The 21,169-nt window shown below is 38.6% G+C and overlaps 1 protein-coding gene across 2 annotated transcripts in view; it reads left to right on the top strand.

Annotated features, from left to right (window-relative positions):
• The window catches only part of LOC126348162 (dihydroxyacetone phosphate acyltransferase), a 113,417-nt gene that overhangs the window by 43,184 nt on the left and 49,064 nt on the right, over window positions 1-21,169 (top strand). For both annotated transcript variants that reach the window (XM_050002332.1, XM_050002331.1), the window contains exon 10: window positions 16,436-16,515. In XM_050002332.1, the coding sequence (XP_049858289.1) occupies window positions 16,436-16,515 (80 nt within the window). The remainder of the gene's footprint in view (window positions 1-16,435; window positions 16,516-21,169) is intronic.

Below are 21,169 nucleotides of genomic sequence, written 5' to 3'. Positions count from 1 at the left end.
ACAAATAAACACCTGCAATTCTGAAAGTAGTGACAGGCCAGTTAAACTGATTGTCCATAACTGATTGGTATGAAATCTCAATAAAGTCCAACTGTAAAGGGTGGGGGAGGGAGAAACCAGAATGACTGTGTTCACATGTGCACAGCGGTTTTTACACTGACCAGAAACAGGTTATGAACACTTTATTATATAGTGAATGCATGTACAGGTTTTGGTCCCTTGATCTTCGACAAGTGGTACCTAAGGCCTCCAACAAAATAGAACAAACAAAATAAACAGCAGTATCAAAATGTTGTTGTTGTTGTGGTCTTCAGTCCTGATAATGGTTTGATGCAGGTCTCCATGCTACTCTATCCTGTGCAAGCTTCTTCATCTCCCAGTACCTACTGCAACCTACATCCTTCTGAATCTGCTTGGTATATTAATCTCTTGGTCTCCCTCTACGATTTCTACCCTCCACGCTGCCGTCCAGTACTAAATTGGTGATCCCTTGATGCCTCAGAACATCTCCTACCAACTGAGCCCTTCTTCTAGTCAATTGTGCCACAAACTTCTCATCTCCCCAATCCTATTCAGTACTTCCTCATTAGTTATGTGATCTACATATCTAATCTTCTGCCTTCTCCTGTAGCACCACATTTCTAAAGCTTCTATTCTCTTATTGTCCAAACTATTTATCGTCCATGTTTCACTTCCATATATGGCTACACTCCATACAAATACTTTCAGAAATGATTTCCTGACACTTAAATCTATACTCGATGTTAACAAATTTCTCTTCTTCAGAAATGCTTTCCTTGCCATTGCCAGTTTACATTTTATGCCCTCTCTACTTCAATCGTCATCAGTTGTTTTGCTCCCCAAATAGCAAAACTCCTCTACTACTTTAAGTGTCTCATTTCCTAATCTAATTCCCTCAGCATCACCTGACTTAATTCGACTACATTCCATTATCCTTGGTTTGCTTTTGTTGATGTTCATCTTATATCCTCATTTCAAGACACTATCCATTCCGTTCAACTGCTCTTCCAAGTCCTTTGCTGTCTCTGACAGAATTACAATGTCATCGGCTAACCTCAAAGCTTTTATTTCTTCTCCATGGAATTTAATACCTACTCCGAATTTTTCTTTTGTTTCCTTCACTGCTTGCTCAATACAGAGATTGAATAACATCGGGGAGAGGCTACAACAGTCAACATTATCAAAAGCTTTCTTCAAGTCTACAAATGCTAGAAACGTAGGTCTGCCTTTCCTTAATCTAGCTTCTAAGATAAGTCGTAGGGTCAGTATTGCCTCACGTGTTCCGATATTTCTACAGCATCCAAACTGATCTTCCCTGAGGTTGGCTTCTACTAGTTTTTCCATTTGTCTGTAAAGAATTCGCGTTAGTATTTTGCAGCCGTGGCTTATTAAACTGACTGTTCGGTAATTTTCACATCTGTCAACACCTGCTTCCTTTGGGAATAGAATTATTATATTATTCTTGAAGTCTGAGGGTATTTCGCCTGTCTCATACATCTTGCTCACCAGATGGTAGAGTTTTGTCGGGATTGGCTCTCCCAAGACTGTCAGTAGTTCTAATGGAATGTTGTTTACTCCCGTGTCCTTGTTTCGACTCAGGTCTTTCAGTGCTCTGTCAAACTCTTCACGCAGTATCATATCTCCCATTTCATCTTCATCTACATCTTCTTCCATTTCCATAATATTGTCCTCAAGTACATCGCCCTTGTATAGACCCTCTATATACTCCTTCCACCTTTCTGCTTTCCCTTCTTTGCTTAGAACTGGGTTTCCATCTGAGCTTTTGGTATTCATACAAGTGGCTCTCTTATCTCCAAAGGTCTCTTTAATTTTCCTGTAGGCAGTACCTACCTTACCCCTAGTGAGATAAGCCTCTACATCCACACATTTGTCCTCTAGCCATCCCTCCACTTCCTGTCGATCTCATTTTTGAGACGTTTGTATTCCTTTTTGCCTGCTTCATTCACTGCATTTTTATATTTTCTCCTTTCATCAATTAAATTCAATATTTGTTCTGTTACCCAAGGATTTCTACTAGCCCTCGTCTTTTTACCTACTTGATCCTCTGCTGCCTTCACTACTTCATCCCTCAAAGCTATCCATTCTTGTTCTACTGTGTTTCTTTCCCCCATTCCTGTCAATTTTTCCCCTTATGCTCTCCCTGAAACTCTGTACAACCTCTGGTTTAGTCAGTTTACCAAGGTCCCATCTCCTTGTACTACCACCTTACTGTAGTTTCTTCAGTTTTAATCTACAGATCATAACCAATAGAGTGTGGTCAGAGTCCACATCTGTCCCTGGAAATGTCTTACAATTTAAAACCTGGTTCCTAAATCTCTGTCTTATCATTATATAATCTATCTGAAACCTGTCAGTATCTCCAGGTTTCTACCATGTATACAACCTTCTTTTATGATTCTTCAACCAAGTGTTAGCTATGATCAAGTTGTGCTCTGTGCAAAATTCTACCAGGCGGCTTCCTCTTTCATTTCTTAGCCCCAATCCATATTCACCTACTATGTTTCCTTGTCTCCCTTTTCACACTGACGAATTCCAGTCACCCATGACTATTAAATTTTCATCATACGTTTCTTCAATTTCTTCGTCATCTGCAGATCTAGCTGGCATATAAACTTGTACTACTATGGTAGGGGTGGGCTTCGTGTCTATCTTGGCCACAATAATGCGTTCACTATGCTGTTTGTAGTAGCTTACCCGCACTCCTATTTTTTTTACTCATTATTAAACCTACTCCTGCATTACCCCTACTTGATTTTGTATTTGTAAACCTGTATTCACCTGACCAAAAGTCTTGTTCCTCCTGCCACCAATCTTCACTAATTCCCACTATATCTAACTTTAACACATTTCCCTTTTTAAATTTTCTAACCTACGTGCCCGATAAGGGATCTGACATTCCACACTCCGATCCGTAGAACGCCAGTTTTCTTTCTTCTGATAACGACATCCTCTTGAGTAGTCTCCGCTCGGAGATCTGAATGGGGGACTATTTTACCCAAGAGGATGCCATCGTCATTTAACCATACCGTAAAACTGCATGCCCTCGGGAAAAATTACGGCTGTAGTTTCCCCTTGCTTGCAGCCGTTTGCAGTACCAGCACAGCAAGGCCGTTTTGGTTAGTGTTGCAAGGCCAGATCAGTCAATAATCCAAACTGTTGCCCCTGCAACTACTGAAAAGGCTGCTGCCCCCTCTTCAGGAACCACACGTTTGTCTGGCCTCTCAACAGATGCCCCACCATTGTGGTTGCACCTACGGCACGGCTATCTGTATCGCTGAGGCACGCAAGCCTCCCCACCAACAGCAAGGTCCATTGTTCATTGGGGGGTTATCAAAATGTATTATAAAATTAATTAATTTGATAGATCACCAAGCAACAGCAGAACACACACATAAGACTGTTGTAAATGGCAAGCTTTTGGAGCCAGTGGTTCCTTCTTCAGGCAGAAGGCTTGAAGGGGGAGGAAGAAGGGCAAAGGAAAAGGACTGGAGAGGTCTAGGAAAAGGGATATATTTAGGAAAAGTCACCCAAACCTTGGGTCAGGGGAGACTTAACATGTGGGATGAGAAGAAAAGACTGATTGTTAGTGACTGCATCAGATGAGATTTGACAACATGAGAGCTTAAAGGTGGAAGACAGGATAATATGCAAGACAGAGATTACTACTAAAACATCATGCATGAGTTAATAAGAGTGAAAAGCTAAATGCATTGTACGTAACAGAGGTGGGGGGTGGGGGGCAGTGAGAAACAGACAGGAAAGACAATGAAAGGTGTAGAAAACTAAAATGGAGTGACACAAAGAGTAGTTACAGTAAGGCTCATATAATGTCACAGTGTGAAAATGTATTCTTTACATTTTGCTCTTTTGTTCAACCAAATTATCTTGTTTGGAGAAAGAGGCAGTCACACTAAGTTTGTTGCACCAGAGGTTCCCAGTGTCAGTTAACATTGAAATGGAAAAATGAAAGAGTACCAGATGTCAAGAATATAATAAAATGAATGAATGAAAAAAAGTTAACTTTATACTTGTATTCAGTTTGACTATGCTTTTGGAATGTAATAAGGCAGGGAGTTTTAGTTTCCTTTTTTTTTTTTTTTTTTTTTTTTTTTCCTGTGCTAATAAAGCTAATAAATTTTTCAAATGAGAACATTGTCATCAAATATGTCTGAATAAGTTTATAACCACTGTGGAAACCCACTGCTCTAATTTAGTCTCACTATATTATCATGCAATTAAAGGTAGCTAGTGGAAAGTGTGTTAAATCCACAGATAAATCTGATATGGAATGCAGCTTACCTGTGTTGGGTAAAGTGGTTAAATAAGCATACAGTGTGGAAAGGACTGTGCAGTTTATGTTGAAGAGTTGGGAATTCAAAAGTCCAAAATTAACAGTGTATATCGATCTAGAAATAAACTATCCACCTCACAAGAAATAAGAGTTACTGAAAAGGAGAGAGATGTTGGATGCTTTTAAATCAGTGCATCAGTCACCTTTTGTATGACCCTTTTGAGCAGCATTAAGATATATCTGTTACGATTCTGTGTATAAAATCTTCTCGGTTTTCAAGCCACATCACTTCAAATAAAATTCTCGAGCTGATGACAGCTAACTCTGCCATCGTCGTCAGTAGTATAACTATTGACTACCGGGGCTGGTACGATTTTCCTCTTATATACCCATCATAACAACTACTGACACCAATCAGAGGGGCCAAAAGAATGTGAGCACGAAGGTGAGTCAGGCAACTCATAGCAGCTTCAGCCCACTGCGTTACTGAGCAACGTCAGATGGCACAAGGGGCCAGCGCCATGTTAGAAACTGCCGCTCCTGCCTCCCTACAAGTGTTGAGCATCCTTTGTGACATCCTTTCAACATCCAAAGCCTGCCCCATGGTGTACTCAATGTGTACCCCTGGTTTTTTTAAAAATTGTTGCTGTTCATTCTAATCTCAGCTACCTCTTTTATATCGGAATCCCAGTATGTTGATTTATGAGTCAAGACTCTAGTGTTCTAAGACTGTATTTTGTGTCCATTTACCAGAAAGCACTCAGTTAAAGCCAATTTGTCGAGTTCCTTTTGTTTGATATATCTCTTGTGCTCTGGACGATGTTCTACAACTGTCTGGCCCTCATGATGAAATGCGTTAACAATTTTGAAGCATGACGATCTTATTAACCCATAATCAGTGACAACACAAAAGAACTTCGATCTGAAGGGCTATGTCTGCTCCATATGACCTACAGCCAAATAACTATAAAATCAATATCCATAAGTTTATTGTCTTTAGATTCCATTACATGTGGAAGCCACATTAGTCTATGATCGAAAGTGATGTCCAGATAATATAAACAATTATTTTTAATATCAGAACCGTGTGCCACATTACAAGTTCAATCAGTTTAAGAATTTGATAAGAATGTTAATGTCCACCCACTCCTCCAACATCTTAATAGTGAGCTACAACTGTTGAGTAGTGGTCACAGAGCTAGAAGTGAAACAGAAAATAGCAAAATCTGTCCATAAATAGTACACACTGTATAGGACCCCTTGCTGTGGAGATTATCCCATTAATTGCTATTGCAGGCACTGTGGCGTTTAAATTGGAGCCGTAAAATGTGCCCTCAGAGCCTTTCATGGTGGCATGTCTATATAAAATCCTCTTGGTTTTCAAACCCCATCAATTCGAATAAAATTCTCGAGCTTTCGATGGTTACCTCCTCATCATCGTCAGGAGTAAAACTACTGTCTGCCAGGGCTGGCATGATTTTCTTCTTTTTACCCATGATTACAATAACGCGCACCAATCAGAGAGGGCCAAAACAATGCATGCGCGGAAGGTGAGATGGGCAGCTCATAGCAGCTCCGGTGTGCTGCGTCACAGAGTGACGTCAGGTGGCGTAAGGGACTGGTGCCATGGTTGAAACTGTCACTTCTGCCTTCCTGTAGTGTTAAGCATCCTTTGTTGCTTCCTTTCAGTATCTAAAGCTTGCTCCCAGGTCCTACTCAGTGTGTACCCGTGGTCCCTATTAAAATTGTTAATGTTCCATTTAAACCCAGCCGCCTCTTTTATACTGGAATCCCAGTATGTTGATGCACAAACCAAGACTCTCATGTTCTCTAACTGTATTTTATGCCCATTTTCCAGGCAATGCTCAGCTATGGCTGACTTGTTGAGCTCTCTCTGTTTAATGTGTCTCTTGTGCTCGGTACAATGTTCTGCAACTGTACAAATTGTCTGGCCGATATAGATGCTGCCGCACTCACAAGAGACATCTTATGCAGCAGGCACATGAAGAGCTAAGTCGTCTTTAACAGGGCACAGCATATCTCGTATCTTGTGAGTGGGCTAGAACACTGGTCTCAATCCATGTCTCTGCAGTACACATCTTAACTTGCTGCTTGTTGTCCCATAGTATGGCAGGAAAGCTGCCGGCTTGACGTCTTCAGCCAGTATACAAGGCATCCTTCTTCAGTGACACCTGAGGCAATGTCTCTTTTGCTATAACCATGGGAATTCAGGAAAATGAGACTAATTATGAAGTAGCCAAGGACACCATGTGCCATCCCCCTACATACTGTGAACTTGTTGTTAAGCAATAGGGCCACATGTCACTGAGAGTTACAGAGGCTCTCCCAGTATGGCACAGAAATATTTGTACACCTTATTTTAACTGAAAATTTATTTCATTATGACAAGAGTGCAACAACTGGTTCACCACCTGATCTTCCCTATATTTTGGGTTGTGGTGAAACAAGTGTACGTATTTTAAACTTTTGTAATATGTTCAGCTTTCTGCCTAATGTGTTACACAGGAGATTTTAGTGTATACTCATGATAGCATGCTCATCCATTTGTTTGGTGATCAGCCAGCCACAGTATAGTGACTTATTGTTTGGTATGCCTAACTATATCATTATTTTAAAACAGGAACACACAATTTTATGTTTTGGATGAAAGAGGGTGAATGTATGAGAGAGAGAATAGAAAGCAATTTTGATTTATAGTTTCAGTTTTAGTTTTAAAGATTGTAATGAAATTTGTCTTCAGAAGTTGCAGTAAGGATGCTAGTTGTTGTGTTCGCAGAAGAGCCAACACCGTGTTACTAGTGGAGGTCGAAATGCACGCGTTTTAGCTCACGCAGGCTGGTGTGAGGAGGGAAGAACTATACTGGCGTGAGGTCTGGAACATGACAAGGAATTAGAATTCAGAAAGCAGGTGTAATTAGTTTGATACTTAACTGTAATCCATTAATGATGAATGTCGCTCTTGATGGTACATGATTCACAATACAGGGTGATTCAAAAAGAATACCATAACTTTAGGAATTTAAAACTCTGCAACGACAAAAGGCAGAGCTAAGCACTATCTGTCGGCAAATTAAGGGAGCTATAAAGTTTCATTTAGTTGTACATTTGTTCACTTGAGGCGCTGTTGACTAGGCGTCAGCGTCAGTTGATGCTAAGATGGCGACCGCTCAACAGAAAGCTTTTTGTGTTATTGAGTACGGCAGAAGTGAATCGACGGCAGTTGTTCAGCGTGCATTTCGAACGAAGTATGGTGTTAAACCTCCTGATAGGTGGTGTATTAAACATTGGTATAAACAGTTTACAGAGAATGGGTGTTTGTGCAAAGGGAAAAGTCCTGGACGGCCGAGAACGAGTGATGAAAATGTAGCATGTATCCAGCAAGCATTTGTTCGCAGCCCAGGAAAATCGACTCGCAGAGCTAGCAGAGAGCTGCAAATTCCACAATCAACTGTATGGAGAGTCCTACGAGAAAGGTTAGTTATGAAACCTTATCGTCTGGTTCAAGCACTGTCTGCAGCTGACAAGATTAAAAGAATCAATTTCTGTGATTTTATCCTTGCTCAAATGGAAACAGATGAATCTTTTGTTTCAAAGATTGTGTTTAGTGATGAAGCAACTTTCCACACTAACGGGAAAGTCAACCGTCACAATGTCTGTATATGGGGCGCTGATAATCTGCGGGAAACAACTCAGTATGAACGTGACTCGCCTAAGGTCAACGTTTTCTGTGCCATTTCAGCCAATAAAGTTTTTGGTCCCTTTTTCTTCGTAGGTGCGACTGTAACTGGGCTACAGTATCTGGAGATGTTAGAGAATTGGCTGTTCCCTCAGCTTGAACAAGAAGCACAACAATTCATATTTCAGCAGGATGGAGCGCCACCACATTGGCACTTATCTGTCCGTAACTACCTGAACGTCAACTACCCGAGGCGATGGATCAGCCGCCAGGCAGCCCGCGACAGAGCACTTCATCACTGGCCTCCAAGAAGCCCTGATCTTACCCCCTAAGACTTTTTGTTATGGGGGTATTTTAAGGATATGGTGTTTCGGCCACCTCTCCCAGCCACCATTGATGATTTGAAACGAGAAATAACAGCAGCTATACAAACTGTTACGCCTAATATGCTTCAGAGAGTGTGGAACGAGTTGGAGTATCGGGTTGATATTGCTCGAGTGTCTGGTGGGGGCCATATTGAACATCTCTGAACTTGTTTTTGAGTGAAAAAAAACCTTTTTAAATACTCTTTGTAATGATGTATAACAGAAGGTTATATTATGTTTCTTTCATTAAATACACATTTTTAAAGTTGTGGTATTCTTTTTGAATCACCCTGTATTATCAGTTCAGAATACATTCTTGAAGAATATGGCGCCTTGCTAGGTCGTAGCAAATGACGTAGCCGAAGGCTATGCTGAACTGTCGTCTCTGCAAATGAGAGCATATGTAGTCAGTGAACCATCGGTAGCAAAGTCGGCTGTACAACTGGGGCGAGTGCTAGGGAGTCTCTCTAGACTAGACCTGCCGTGTGGCGGCGCTCGGTCTGCAATCACTGATAGTGGCAACACATGGGTCCGATGTATACTAACAGACCGCGGCCGATTTAAAGGCTACTACCTAGCAAGCGTGGTGTCTGGCGGTGACACCACACTAGTAACTGAAAAGTTGAGAGATCTTAACCTGCAGTCATATTCACAGTAACCACCAACACCACAAGTAAATTACACATGATGTTTCACTGCCAAGTAACATAGATCAATGAAATGTGAGCTGTACATAGAAAGAACTGCCACAGAATAGTATAGAATAAAAGAAACATGTAATGAGATGAACAGAAATGCCACTTTCATTCAGAGACAATAATTACATTGAAGTCACTGCAGTCATGATGGGCCCCTGGACTTTAACAAAAGGGGGATCATGGTTGTTAATAGGGGGTGTGATCACCATGGTGGCAAGTCATGTTCTGCAATGTGCTCCCATGCTGGTCACAAAATGGGTAAAGAGTTCTTGTGATAGGACATTTCACTCCTCCACCAGCACGGCTGACAACTGCTGAACGGTCATTGATGCATATGGACATATGCAGAACGTCTCTCCAGCACATCATGCACATGCTCAATGGTATTTAGGTTTGATGTTGGGGGGGGCAGCCCTGTGAATTTGCCGAATATCCTCTCATATGAAGAGATCCACCATCTGTTCTCTTCAACGAGATCACACATTAGCTTCCACAAAAATGAAGGAAGGCCGAAGACACATCTGAAAAGATGCCCATGGGGAAGGAGTAGGGGCACAAGGGTGTTAACTGATGATTGCATCTTGTTCAAAGATTTGAAGGTCCTTCCACCCCTGCAACATTATGTGTTGCCATGATTGTTTGGTGGTCCAGGTATTATGGTGTGTGCAGACATAGTATTGCATGGGCATACTGCCCTCCAAATATTTGAACATGGTACACTCACCAGTTAATGCCCTTGTGACACTTCTCGTTGCTCATGTGCACTGTCTCGGGGGTGAATTTTGTCCTGACTTCATTATTATGGATTACAAAGTGCAGATGTATCGAACGGAGCTAGTGGAGGAGCTCTTTGAATGAAAAGATATTCAGTGAATAGACTGCCCTGCCTATTCCTCCCAGCTTAAATACCATTGAGCACATGGAAGATGTGTTTCGGAGATGTATTGATGCACATCACCAGTGACTGTTGAGCAGTTGTCAACTGTGCTGGTGGAGCTATGGGACACACTACCTCAAAAAATGCTTACGAACCAGCATGGGGCATGTTGTAGAACATGAATTGCCATTTGTGGTGATCGCGTACATTATTAAAAACCGTGTCTTGCAATTTGTAATGTCTGGGGTCCCCTTCAATGTAATTATTGTCTTTGAATAAAAGTGTCATTTCTGTTTACCTCAGTGCATTTCTTACTTACCTGTTTTACTCTGCTGCAGCACTTCTTTCTTTGTATGGTTCAAATTCCATCAAGTTGTGTTGCTTGGCAGTGACAATGATACAAAAGTTATTTTCTTCTTTAAGCTTTTTACATCACTGTAGGTGAAGCACAGAGAAAACCATGCAAAACTCACACTAAGTATGGTTGAGGGTCTGCTGATTCGTCACAAAACCAGTTGCTTCAAATTTCATAAGATGAATTGGCCCTACCAAATTGGAATGCAGAATGCAAGGAACTTCTAGCAATTATGGGCCATCTGTTCAAAACCCAGTAGTGTAATGCTTGGATCCATAAATATGTTTAGGTTTCTCAAAGCATCATCAGATGTGGGATAGAGAATATTCAGTATTCATGGAAGAGAAGAAAGTAGAAAGGGCTAAGGCTTTGTTTATAGTAGCACCGACAACAGCCATCAGCTGCAGTTGCCAGAGATCGCCCAACAGCATTGTCCAATGACAGCTTGGTCATGGTGCATCAGATCTCATTCATCAGTTTTTGGCAGGATTGAGCTGGTTAGGTTAGACTTAAACCTCCAAGGGTAGGATCTATTAAAAAGGTGCCGAATCAGTCATAACTGTCTCAAAGAGAAAGTTTCGGCTACTGTACACTGTCTTCCGTTATCGGAATTAAGAGACAAGTTTTACAAAATACCCATGTATTATGAAAATATGTAGTTTCAATGATACAACACTCTAAGAATCTCTCCAAAACACATAATTCAAAGTATGGTTTATTATGCTATAGTGGCGACTTCAGAGTATGAAGCCTGTGCTAATGAGGTCATGCGCACATAATGATTAATTCACATGGTAAAAAGTAGATGTTTCTATTATATGCTGAATGGGTAAAATTTGTGGGTGGGTAAGCAAGCATTATTCAATTAATGAAAAGTAGATTTGTGGTGTCACACCCAGTTCACTTTCTTCTAAAAACGATGTAAATTCATGCCGTACTGGCAGTAGGTATATTCAGATAATCTAATTCTAGCACTGGAAACTTCACTGCTTTTCGACCACTTGCCCATTGGATTTGAGAAGGGACATAACAAGATTTCTGGTGGCAGTATTATTTCAGATTCAATGTAGTTTGTAATAAAGAGAGTCAGCTGTATTACATTGTCTTAGGACACTTGCATGAAGCATAGCTCCAAAATTTGATATAGAATAAATTTAAAACTTCGCAAAATTTGGGGGTGCAGGAGTGAAATTATTAGCTTTTAAATTAGTATTTAGGGCATGGCAAATAACATCCAAAATATCACACAAAAACTTTGAAACTGTACTTTTCAGAATGTAGCAGAAGCCCAATCATTGGAAAGATGTAATCACCATGTCAAATATCAGAGTGTCACTTCTTGTTTTACTTGAGCCAGAATTGCATCTTTAATGTGAGTATTGGATGTTTTAATATAGCTCAAATCACAGCTCTAAGCAAGCACTAGAAATCTGTTTTCTTTAATTTATTTGAAGTGGTGTAGACAATGACGGGCATTCAGCATACATGTGAAAGACAAGCACGAAGTTTGGAATAAGAAACCCTGAACACCTAAAGCACTGTAAAGTGGAAAAACTTGTGTACCACATTTGCAAACTATTTCATGAAACAGAATAACCAGGCTACTGGCATAAAAATGCCAGTAAGCAATAACAAAAGTTTGTAGACAGCTAATGTCCACCTATCACAACCCAAAAAGTTCACTACAGTAACTTTAATCATAAAATACACCATCCTTGTCACTTAAATTATTTTTCAAGGTTATAATCTACACCAAAATTCCCGACAAAGATTTTGTCTACTTTTGGTTTCCAATAAACCTGCGATTACAGTTCATAGATCCTGAGCTGCATCTTGATTTGATATTTTTCATCCTCAGTTCACCCCAAACTACTCCTTGAGTAAACTTATCAGTTTCCCACAGAGCACGTTGTGTGTCATGTCAGCCATTATGACCGAAAAAAACAAACTGATTTGAATTTCGCTGATTGTTGTCCAAAGTCTGTACGTTCTGGTGAAGAAATTGGCTACATTGTGATCGTGCATGGAGTGACATACTGATTTGAAAAGATCGGTCATGTTCGGACGGTGTTGGTCATTGGTGGAATCCTTCGATATCAGTGGCACTTTGAATGCAGTCTGAGAGTTGTTATACACGTTTCATGTGGTGATGCAGAAGTTGTATGAAGCAGTACAGTCTCAGACTTTTACTCCACAATTTGCATCAGCTATAAAGAAACAAGTACCCAAAGTGAAATCTGCAACATAGACTCAGTCAGAAGAAACAGCACAAGTCCTAGCATTTGCAAGTGCAAAAATAGAATGCCATTTAATGTTACTCCACTTGTTACTTACATTCCTGTCAAGGCACTTGCTAAACAACAAGTAACAGAATCAATAGTGAAATTGCGAACTAGAAAAGTATCTGCATCCATGATCACTGTCATATAGAGCAAAATGAACAAAGAAATAAAAATTCTTAAAAAAATGCCATCAAACCCATCAGGTCTGGTTCAGGGCAGATGGATTTGGAAGTGTTCTTTAGGGAACTGTGTAGCCCCTTTACCTAGTTCACAATGTTTCCCTTAACTGCCCCATCCCACTCTAGCAGTTTCTGCAGTAGTGCATGTGCTATGTATGCTCACAGTGTTCCTAATAGTTGCCCCTCCTCTCACCCCCTCCTCCCTCCTCTTCCAATGAAAACTTAATGTCAAGGTTACCTTGCTTATGCTAATACTGAAATTACATACCAGTTTACACTGATGGGTCCCAGATGGGGTCACTATTGGCTACTTTGCAGCTTGCCCCAGTTCTGTACTAAGGAGCTGAGGGGCAAGTAATCTTTACGTTAATGAAGCTGGTCACTTGTACTCAGGCTACAAAATTCCTCACAGTCAGAGTGTCCTCGCATACGCATAATCCAACTGTTGCATTTACGCAGCAGAAGAACCAGCCCAAACATATAACCTCTATGTTGGGATAGGTTATTCTTCTTGGTATCAAGTCATGTGACAATTATGGACAACAAACTGGCAGTGACAGCAACAACAAACTGGCAGAAACAGCAGCAGTGAAAGTATGCAACATCCCCACGGGGTCACAATGTAAAGCAATCTGCAGGCAGTAAACCTCATCCTCATACAGTGCTATAGGAGGTGGGAGGGAGGGGTACTGGAAGGCATGAACAAGTTACAGCTAGTTAAACTAGCTGCTTGGCTGTGACAAGTCTTCTAATGAGAGTGCAGCGCAAGGTTTGAATGGCCTTCTGTTTTTGAATTTTGACTTTGAAATGTTAAGCAGCTGTAGAACATTTTCTTCTCTTGCAAGTTCCTCCCAAAAGCTTTTTGAAATAACACTTGGGTGCAAATAGTAGCTAAGTTTTAAAATATGTGAAACAGCTATTTGTGCACTCAACCATTTGAATATGTTACCCCTGTATTATTATTGTGCTATTTCGATTAGTTTATTGTTTTATATAATTTATTTTCTTCAGTATGCTCTTCAGTGGCCAGGCTGTTGTGCATACTTAAATGGAATTGTGAAAAATTGGTTTAAATCTAAATGATCAATAAATTGAGGATAATCCAGTATTCACAAAGCATGATGTATTCTGATAGTTTGGATCATCCATGTAAACATCAGCTTATGCCTGGTTCCAGTGAAAAGACACTTTTAACAAAGAAAACCCGGAGAAAAATAAGCAGATCTGTTTTGTATATGTGGAACCACTGATGGTCATCTTACTGACAATTCTGAAGAAATCCCATATTCAAACTGAGTTTACTCACGTGACAAAGGGGGATGATGTAATCAGCTCAGTGAAGCAGACTCTGTTATTGATTACTTAATTTTTATCCAGCTGGACGTTTGTAGCGGTGATACAATTGTTAGAATGCCATAATATAGACTTGAGTTATTGAAAGAAAGCAGTAAGGGTCAATAAACAATTTGAAGCCAGAATGAACACTGTAACAATAACACACACCTACAATGACCATTTTTAAAAGTCCCAATAGTGGGAAATGAAACGGGGAGGTGTTGAAGCTGGCATGTGAGTGGAAAAACAATCCAGGCATTCACTTGTAACATGTCTTCCTGCAGAGGTTGCAAGCCACAAATGAGAGATATTCACCAGCCAGCATTAAAATGTTGTGCCCCTATCAATCATATTGTTGCAGTGGCAATGACTGTAAGCTATTGAGATGAGAAAGTGACCATGTGGGTTGACAAAAGAGTGCTGAAAGATAGTGCTGGACATAACATTTTCATCTAATTGCAAAACATTATCAAAGCTGTCAACACTAATAACCGAGCATTATGTTACTTTGTATTCAATATGTGACTCTCAGATATTTTGTGTGAAGTGAATATAATTGAAAGCACACGAGTGCAGTTATCAAAGGAAGTAACCATTTTCGTGATCTCTCTCTCTTTTGGGAAAAAGCCATCAGTAATCTTGTGGAGCAGGAGTTTTGTCATGTTCTTCATATACTTCTTGGTAAACCATTTCAAACTCATGGTTTGCCTTGACTAAATAACACCCTACTGTAATTTCCTGTAATAACTTTATTTAGGTGATGGAAATTGTCTGCTGCTTTCCCTGGTTACCATAAGGCAGTGATGGGTAGGTGACTGCTTAAGAGACAATATCCATAGGAAATTTTTTCATGTGGCTCTAAATATGATTGGCATTTCATATCATGCCCATTGACTTATTCACGGAACACACACTTTTTGGATGGTTATCTGACTGGAATTGTTTGATGTTTGTTGAAAAACACCGATCCAAAAGCAGTTCTTCTGGACCATGTTTTTACAGTATAAAGTATAACTAATGCAAGGAAATGGTAACTCAGAGGCGTGCCCTTATGCTTTGCTATCAGTAGTCAACAAAATTCTGAGGATGAAACTGTTTGCAAGTAAAGTGCATCCAGTACATTCTGCCAATTTAAAATCTAAACTAATTGCACTTTGTGTCTATATGAATAAAAGTGACACAAGTCTCTGATGGCACTGGGTTCAAGTGAAATAACTGCTTCTATAACCTAAGCTTTTTTATCCCCAGCACAACTGATGAATAACATGTTGAAAAGAGAAGAAATAACACAATAGGTCATCAGCGTGTGAAATTGTCCCCATTTACGTTAATGGGAAAGCTCTTAAATATAACACCAGTTTCTCTTTTCCTTTCATCTTGGAGGGGCGGAGGGAGAGGGAGAAGGAGAGGGAGAGGGAGGACAAGAGAGAGAGGGGAGGGAGGCTATTAACATTACTGGGGTTAAAGGTTTTCAGAAATAACTACAACCACTCGTCTTTTGTGATGGCTCAATTTTTATTTTACAATGACTTGTTTCAAGATGCCTTTATACTGCCTGATGATGAGCTCTAGGTTACTTGATGCTGATCATAGTAAAAAAGGCAAAAGGTTGCAGTTATTTCTGAAAACCTGTATCAATCTGTCACAGTGTTCTACTGTCATAATGCATAAAAGTCTTGTTGCCATAGTTCTCAGTATTTCTGTTGTTTCGAAGCAAGATGCCTCTCGGACTCAAATGATGCTAGATATTGTTAGCTTGAACTAAGAATTCTGTTACTACTGGTATGTACTTCCCAGCCATATGCATAGGAATTTATTTGCATGACCTTTGATCCTATATAGAAGTTTTCATTTATCTGTGTACCAATGAAAATGAAGTTAACTTTAATAAAACGGTAATTGACGGGTACATGTATCAAGAGCACTGAAATTGTCAAGGTATGCTTAATAATTCCAAGTATTCGACAATTAAGAAAATTTTATCTGTAAACTACAGAAAGCATTTTTGTTGAATAGTATTATAGGGCAATGTGTAATAATAATAATAGGAACAACAACAACAACAACAACACTCTTAGTTTTTCCGTCTGAATTTCGACACTAAACTTTTTGTGTTACCATGCAGACTATGTGATTGCTATAGTATCCTTGGTGTTTTCTATTTCACCATGAAGAGAGCAGTTGTTTTGAGTTATGTGTATAAATGTACATAAATCTCTTGCAATTTAATATTAAGAACTATTTTCAGGTGTGATTATAACATTTGTCTTCAATAGCCTGCAGAATGCACATTTGTTTGTTTTTTATTCTTCAGATAAACTATTTAGGAAGTACCACTTCATACGGTTACTTCTGTCACATGACTTTGTCTTTAATGGTGCATGGGAAGTAAAGGTATGTTGGAATTTTCACTTGACTGCTTCTTGAAAGTTTTGCTGTATATTTTAGAACAAAGAACTTAGCACTGTAGAATTTGTTCAGCCTGCTAATTGAGTGCATGCTACTTGTACAGTAGTAGTAGTAGTAGTAGTAGTTTTGATAAGTGGTAACTAAATCGAACAATAGCTAACATGTAAATGGATGGAAATTTACAATCTGTACATAGTGTCACAGATTATTAATAAATTTGTCAAGTTATTGGTAATGCGACTGTAGGAGCATTATACACAATTCTAAGAACATAATTGTCAAAATAACTTTTTATAATCTGAACCTCATATCCATGAATTAGAAATTGTTGGCAGTAATTTTTGTAGATGCTTGCTATATTTGGTAGCAGACCAATTTCTGGTTAAGGTAAATAAAGTTCTGTATTGCAGCATCATTTTTGTGAAACTGTCCTGCAGATAGAGTACTTATGTTGGGGGAGGGGGGGAGGAGGGAGAGACTTTGGCCAAGCTTATAGGAGCAAATATTTATCTGATGTGGATAACTACTTCTAAATGTTTGAGCTTTCAGGACATTGCCCTGACTGAATGTAGATGAGAAATAGGTGCAAAAAAAAAGATGATTGTTAGATATTTAAAGACAGCATTTAATTAACCACATCTTTCACATTAAAAACCACCTCCTGTGTAATGTATTCACTAAAATTATAACCTACTAAATAGAAAAAAACCTTTGCTTTTTAAGCATGCAAAGTAATGAGCTGGCTTTCAAAGGGGATGTGGCACAGTGTACTATTTGCATGTTGCTAACAAAATTATAGTGTAAAGCAATGAGTGTGAATTACCATTTTGTCTGCACTAGTATTCAGAAACAAGATATCGATTGAACCATTGTTACTATATTATAAAATAAATTCATCAGTGCTACAGTGTACTTTAAACTTGATCAAGATAGTAAGAAATGTACAATTGAAAGAGGAGTCAGGGAGGAGGGTATTTTGTGTAACCAAGGCTTTTCTCTGCAACACTAGAGAACCCTTAAGACAGGAAAACAGAAGGAACGTGTATTAATGGAACTTTCTTGAACCATCCAATAGAGTAAGTGTGGAGGCAGGCCTGAAAAGTAGTTACAATAAGGCTAAAATAATGCGCAGAAACATACAGAAAAGAAAATATTAAAGTTGACCCTGAACCAGTAGAGTTTATTTATTTATGGTTATTTGGAACAAAAGTTGGATGGGCAGAATAAGACAGAGTAAAACTGGCCTGGCGTGGTTTTGGTAAACTAATTAGGGGCCCTAAAGCAAGTTTCTGTTATCACTAACAAGGGAAGTTTACAGTCAGAGTGAAGTAGCAGTTTTGACTTAAGGTTGCTAATGTGGACTTACAATGCGAAAACCATATAAATGTTGGGAGTTGTTTACTGATCACTGAGAGATGTTTATCGGGAATTTTTGAGAGAACAAAACAAAGAAATTTATCTGGAAACAGTCTGGAATGGAAGGTGCAATTATGGCTCTCATGACAATCAAATGAAAGTGAGTTCAACTTACTGCCCAGTGAACACCTGGTAGGTGGACAGAGGAGATTGTTTGCTGGACTGAAAGAGATAAGACAGAACTGAGATGAACTATTTGTTAAGGCCATTACAAAACATACAGTAGGTACGTGAATGCATATAGCTGAAGCCAATAGGGTATGGAGAAGTCTGGAGGAGGCCTTTATCATGCAGTTAATGTAAAATTGTTGCTGCTGCTGATGATGATGCTAATGATCATATATCAGTTAATAACAGAATAAATATGTTGTATGGGCTATCATCTACACAATCGGAAGAAAAGGATGTGATAAGTGTATTTTCTTACTGTTCCTATATGATTGTGGCTTTGAAGCAGATGTCATACAGAGAAAAAGTGTTTTTCACAGTTGGATCTAAGATAAGAGTAAATAATCTAAATTTACTTTGGAACAATCAACACAATTGATTTCTGTACCATTCTTAAAATTGACAAAAATATATGATGTTAAAATGTTTAAATCTTTGAACTGGCATGCTGACATCTCTCTCTCTCTCTCTCTCTCTCTCTCTCTCTCTCTCTCTCTCTTTCTTTCTTTCTCTCATATGTGTGACACATGAAGTTTAGCTGTTATGAGATGTTCTGCCAGTTAAGTACATCTTGGGATTTGACACTAAATAAGTACAATATTGGTATGTCTCACTTTTCTTGAGAAATTGAAAAGAAAATGTTAAAAACATACTGATATTCAATTTTGCTTGCAGATCTGTTAAGTAGTTACACAGGGATGCATAGAATTCTTTACCATGTGTTTATAAACAGATTTAGGTCCCGAGTTCGAGTCTCGGTCGGGCACACAGTTTTAATCTGCCAGGAAGTTTCAGATTTAGAGAAGATCAATAATTGTAAATTTGAGGTCTCTTTAATCTACATTGTGAATGATTGGTGATAACACTGCTGCCACTCATACTATCATATTATTAAAAAAAATTATGCTGTTAGAGAAATGCTTGTGCAGAATAAAGACCAATCTGAATGGGAAATTGTAGTTGAATGTTAAATCTACACACTTGTCAAGCGCACACATAACTCATTATGTACAAAGTGCAAGTAAGACTGTACTGGGCAGTTTCTTGTTACAGGTTTTTTCCCCAGATAATACGGTGTTTCTGTTGCATTGCGTAATTAACAACTTTTGTTTTTTTTCATACTGTTTACCTGCCTCCTTTGCTTTGGGAAAGAAAGTATTTTTGTCAGCTTTAATGTTAATCTAGTGCTAAGACTAACTCATGGTCATATTCTGTGATGTATTGTTTCTTTTTTAAGACTACAGAAAGATGTTCATAATTCCATTAATATACTCATTTGCTTGCCTGATTCCAGGGTTGTGGAATCTCCTTATTTTTCCCTGTGTTACAGAAAATTATATATAGTGTATTAATATTACAAATTCATCAATGAGCAATGAAACAAATGTAATTTTATGTCAACTTTTCTGATGCATGTTACTGACACTAATCAGGTGATCTGCTTAATAATAAACCTGTACAGTATAGCCTGTGAAGTATGACTAAGTGCAGTATACACCTAGTAATGAGTGTGTGTGTGTGTGTGTGTGTGTGTGTGTGTGTGTGTGTGTGTGTGTGTATACAGTGGGAGAAAAGATATTAGGGTGGTATGCAGAAATGGAATTTATAGACAGCAAAAGAAAAAACTTTGTTGACACACAGCTTGGAGAATTGAAGTTGAATAAATAGAGACATGTTGCACATAAGCCAAAAGATAAATATATTGCTCTCATTTTGGTTTTGCCTTTGGTCACTAGTTCCTTGCTTTCCTTTGAGTTTATTAAAAAAAATTGAGCAGACCCAGCTTAGTAAAATACAGATTGCTATTTAGAAATGCTGTCTCTACATATTAGTGCCCAGTTGGAAATCACAGAGGGCTGTGGCAACATTATAAATGGTCAAAATGATGTCAATCCCCCCTGCAGACTAGACCTTTGCTCATGGTGTGTGAGTGAATGAGTGAGTGAGTCAGTGAGTGAGTGAGTTTGTTAGTTACATATTCGATGGATCATATTGCATGACAGATCGTAATGATGCAGAATGAGTCATTTTACATTCACGTTGCAAATTAATTTCTGTAGATGGTTACATTCTGACTATTACAAGTGATGTGATCTGGTATAGGTTTTTGTTGTTGTAATTTGAAACATTTTGCTTGAGTTGGGCATTGTTAATCTGGCTCCTGTATGACTACTTATCTGGTATGGTTGAACCTGTCCCGTATAGCCTACTGTGTGCTCAGAGCACACAAGCCTCAACTCACATCAAAGTCACATGCTCGCAGAAAGTTTCTTATCTTACTTATATGTTGTTTTAATTTTTGATTATTTTGTTTTATATTTTTTAATCTTTTTTTGTTTTTTAATTGTTTCTATTTTGTAGGTACACACATTTTATTTGTATACACGTGAGACTGTACATGTAAACATCTGAAAAATAACCATATGTACTTGACACAGTGCAAATCAAATATTAAATATCATGCAAAGTTTATGATAATCATTTACGTAAATAGTTTCTGTTGTGTAGATAAACTTAAGACCAGCTTACTTAGATAAACTTACTTTAAAGCTTACTAATCAGGTGCTCAATGATTCACACAACAATTAATAAACTACTGAAAGTGTACATTTTGTTATTATCTCTCATCTTAAAATTGTCACTTTTTATCTATAGTACGCAATAACAAAAATCAAAATTAAGAGACCACCACTAGATAAACTCAGGTGAATAATTTTGGCATGAAACATCGCACTAACCAATTTAAATTAAGTATGAGTATGATTGGCTGAAGTAAGTAGAAGAATTGTGAAAAAACGTATGCATGACAAAATACTATCAGCATTTCAGCCCTGTACAAAAATTGACAAACTTAAGCTTGTCTTGTCTGAAAAGGTAACAAAGTAGTTTTTGAAGAAAATGTAGTAAATTTTCTATTGTTAGAAATAAGGTTATATTTTTTTGCAATCTGTACCACTTTAAACTGCCTCAGCCCATGTGATTTGCATAAAACTAGATTTTACATGCATTTTATGTGCAAATGTAGACAGCTATATCATGGCAAAGGATAAAACTT

The sequence above is a fragment of the Schistocerca gregaria genome, chromosome 1 (assembly GCF_023897955.1).
Source record: "Schistocerca gregaria isolate iqSchGreg1 chromosome 1, iqSchGreg1.2, whole genome shotgun sequence".
NCBI lineage: Eukaryota > Metazoa > Arthropoda > Insecta > Orthoptera > Acrididae > Schistocerca > Schistocerca gregaria.
Note: the sequence above shows the minus strand (reverse complement) of the source record. Positions and strands in the feature narration are given on the sequence as shown.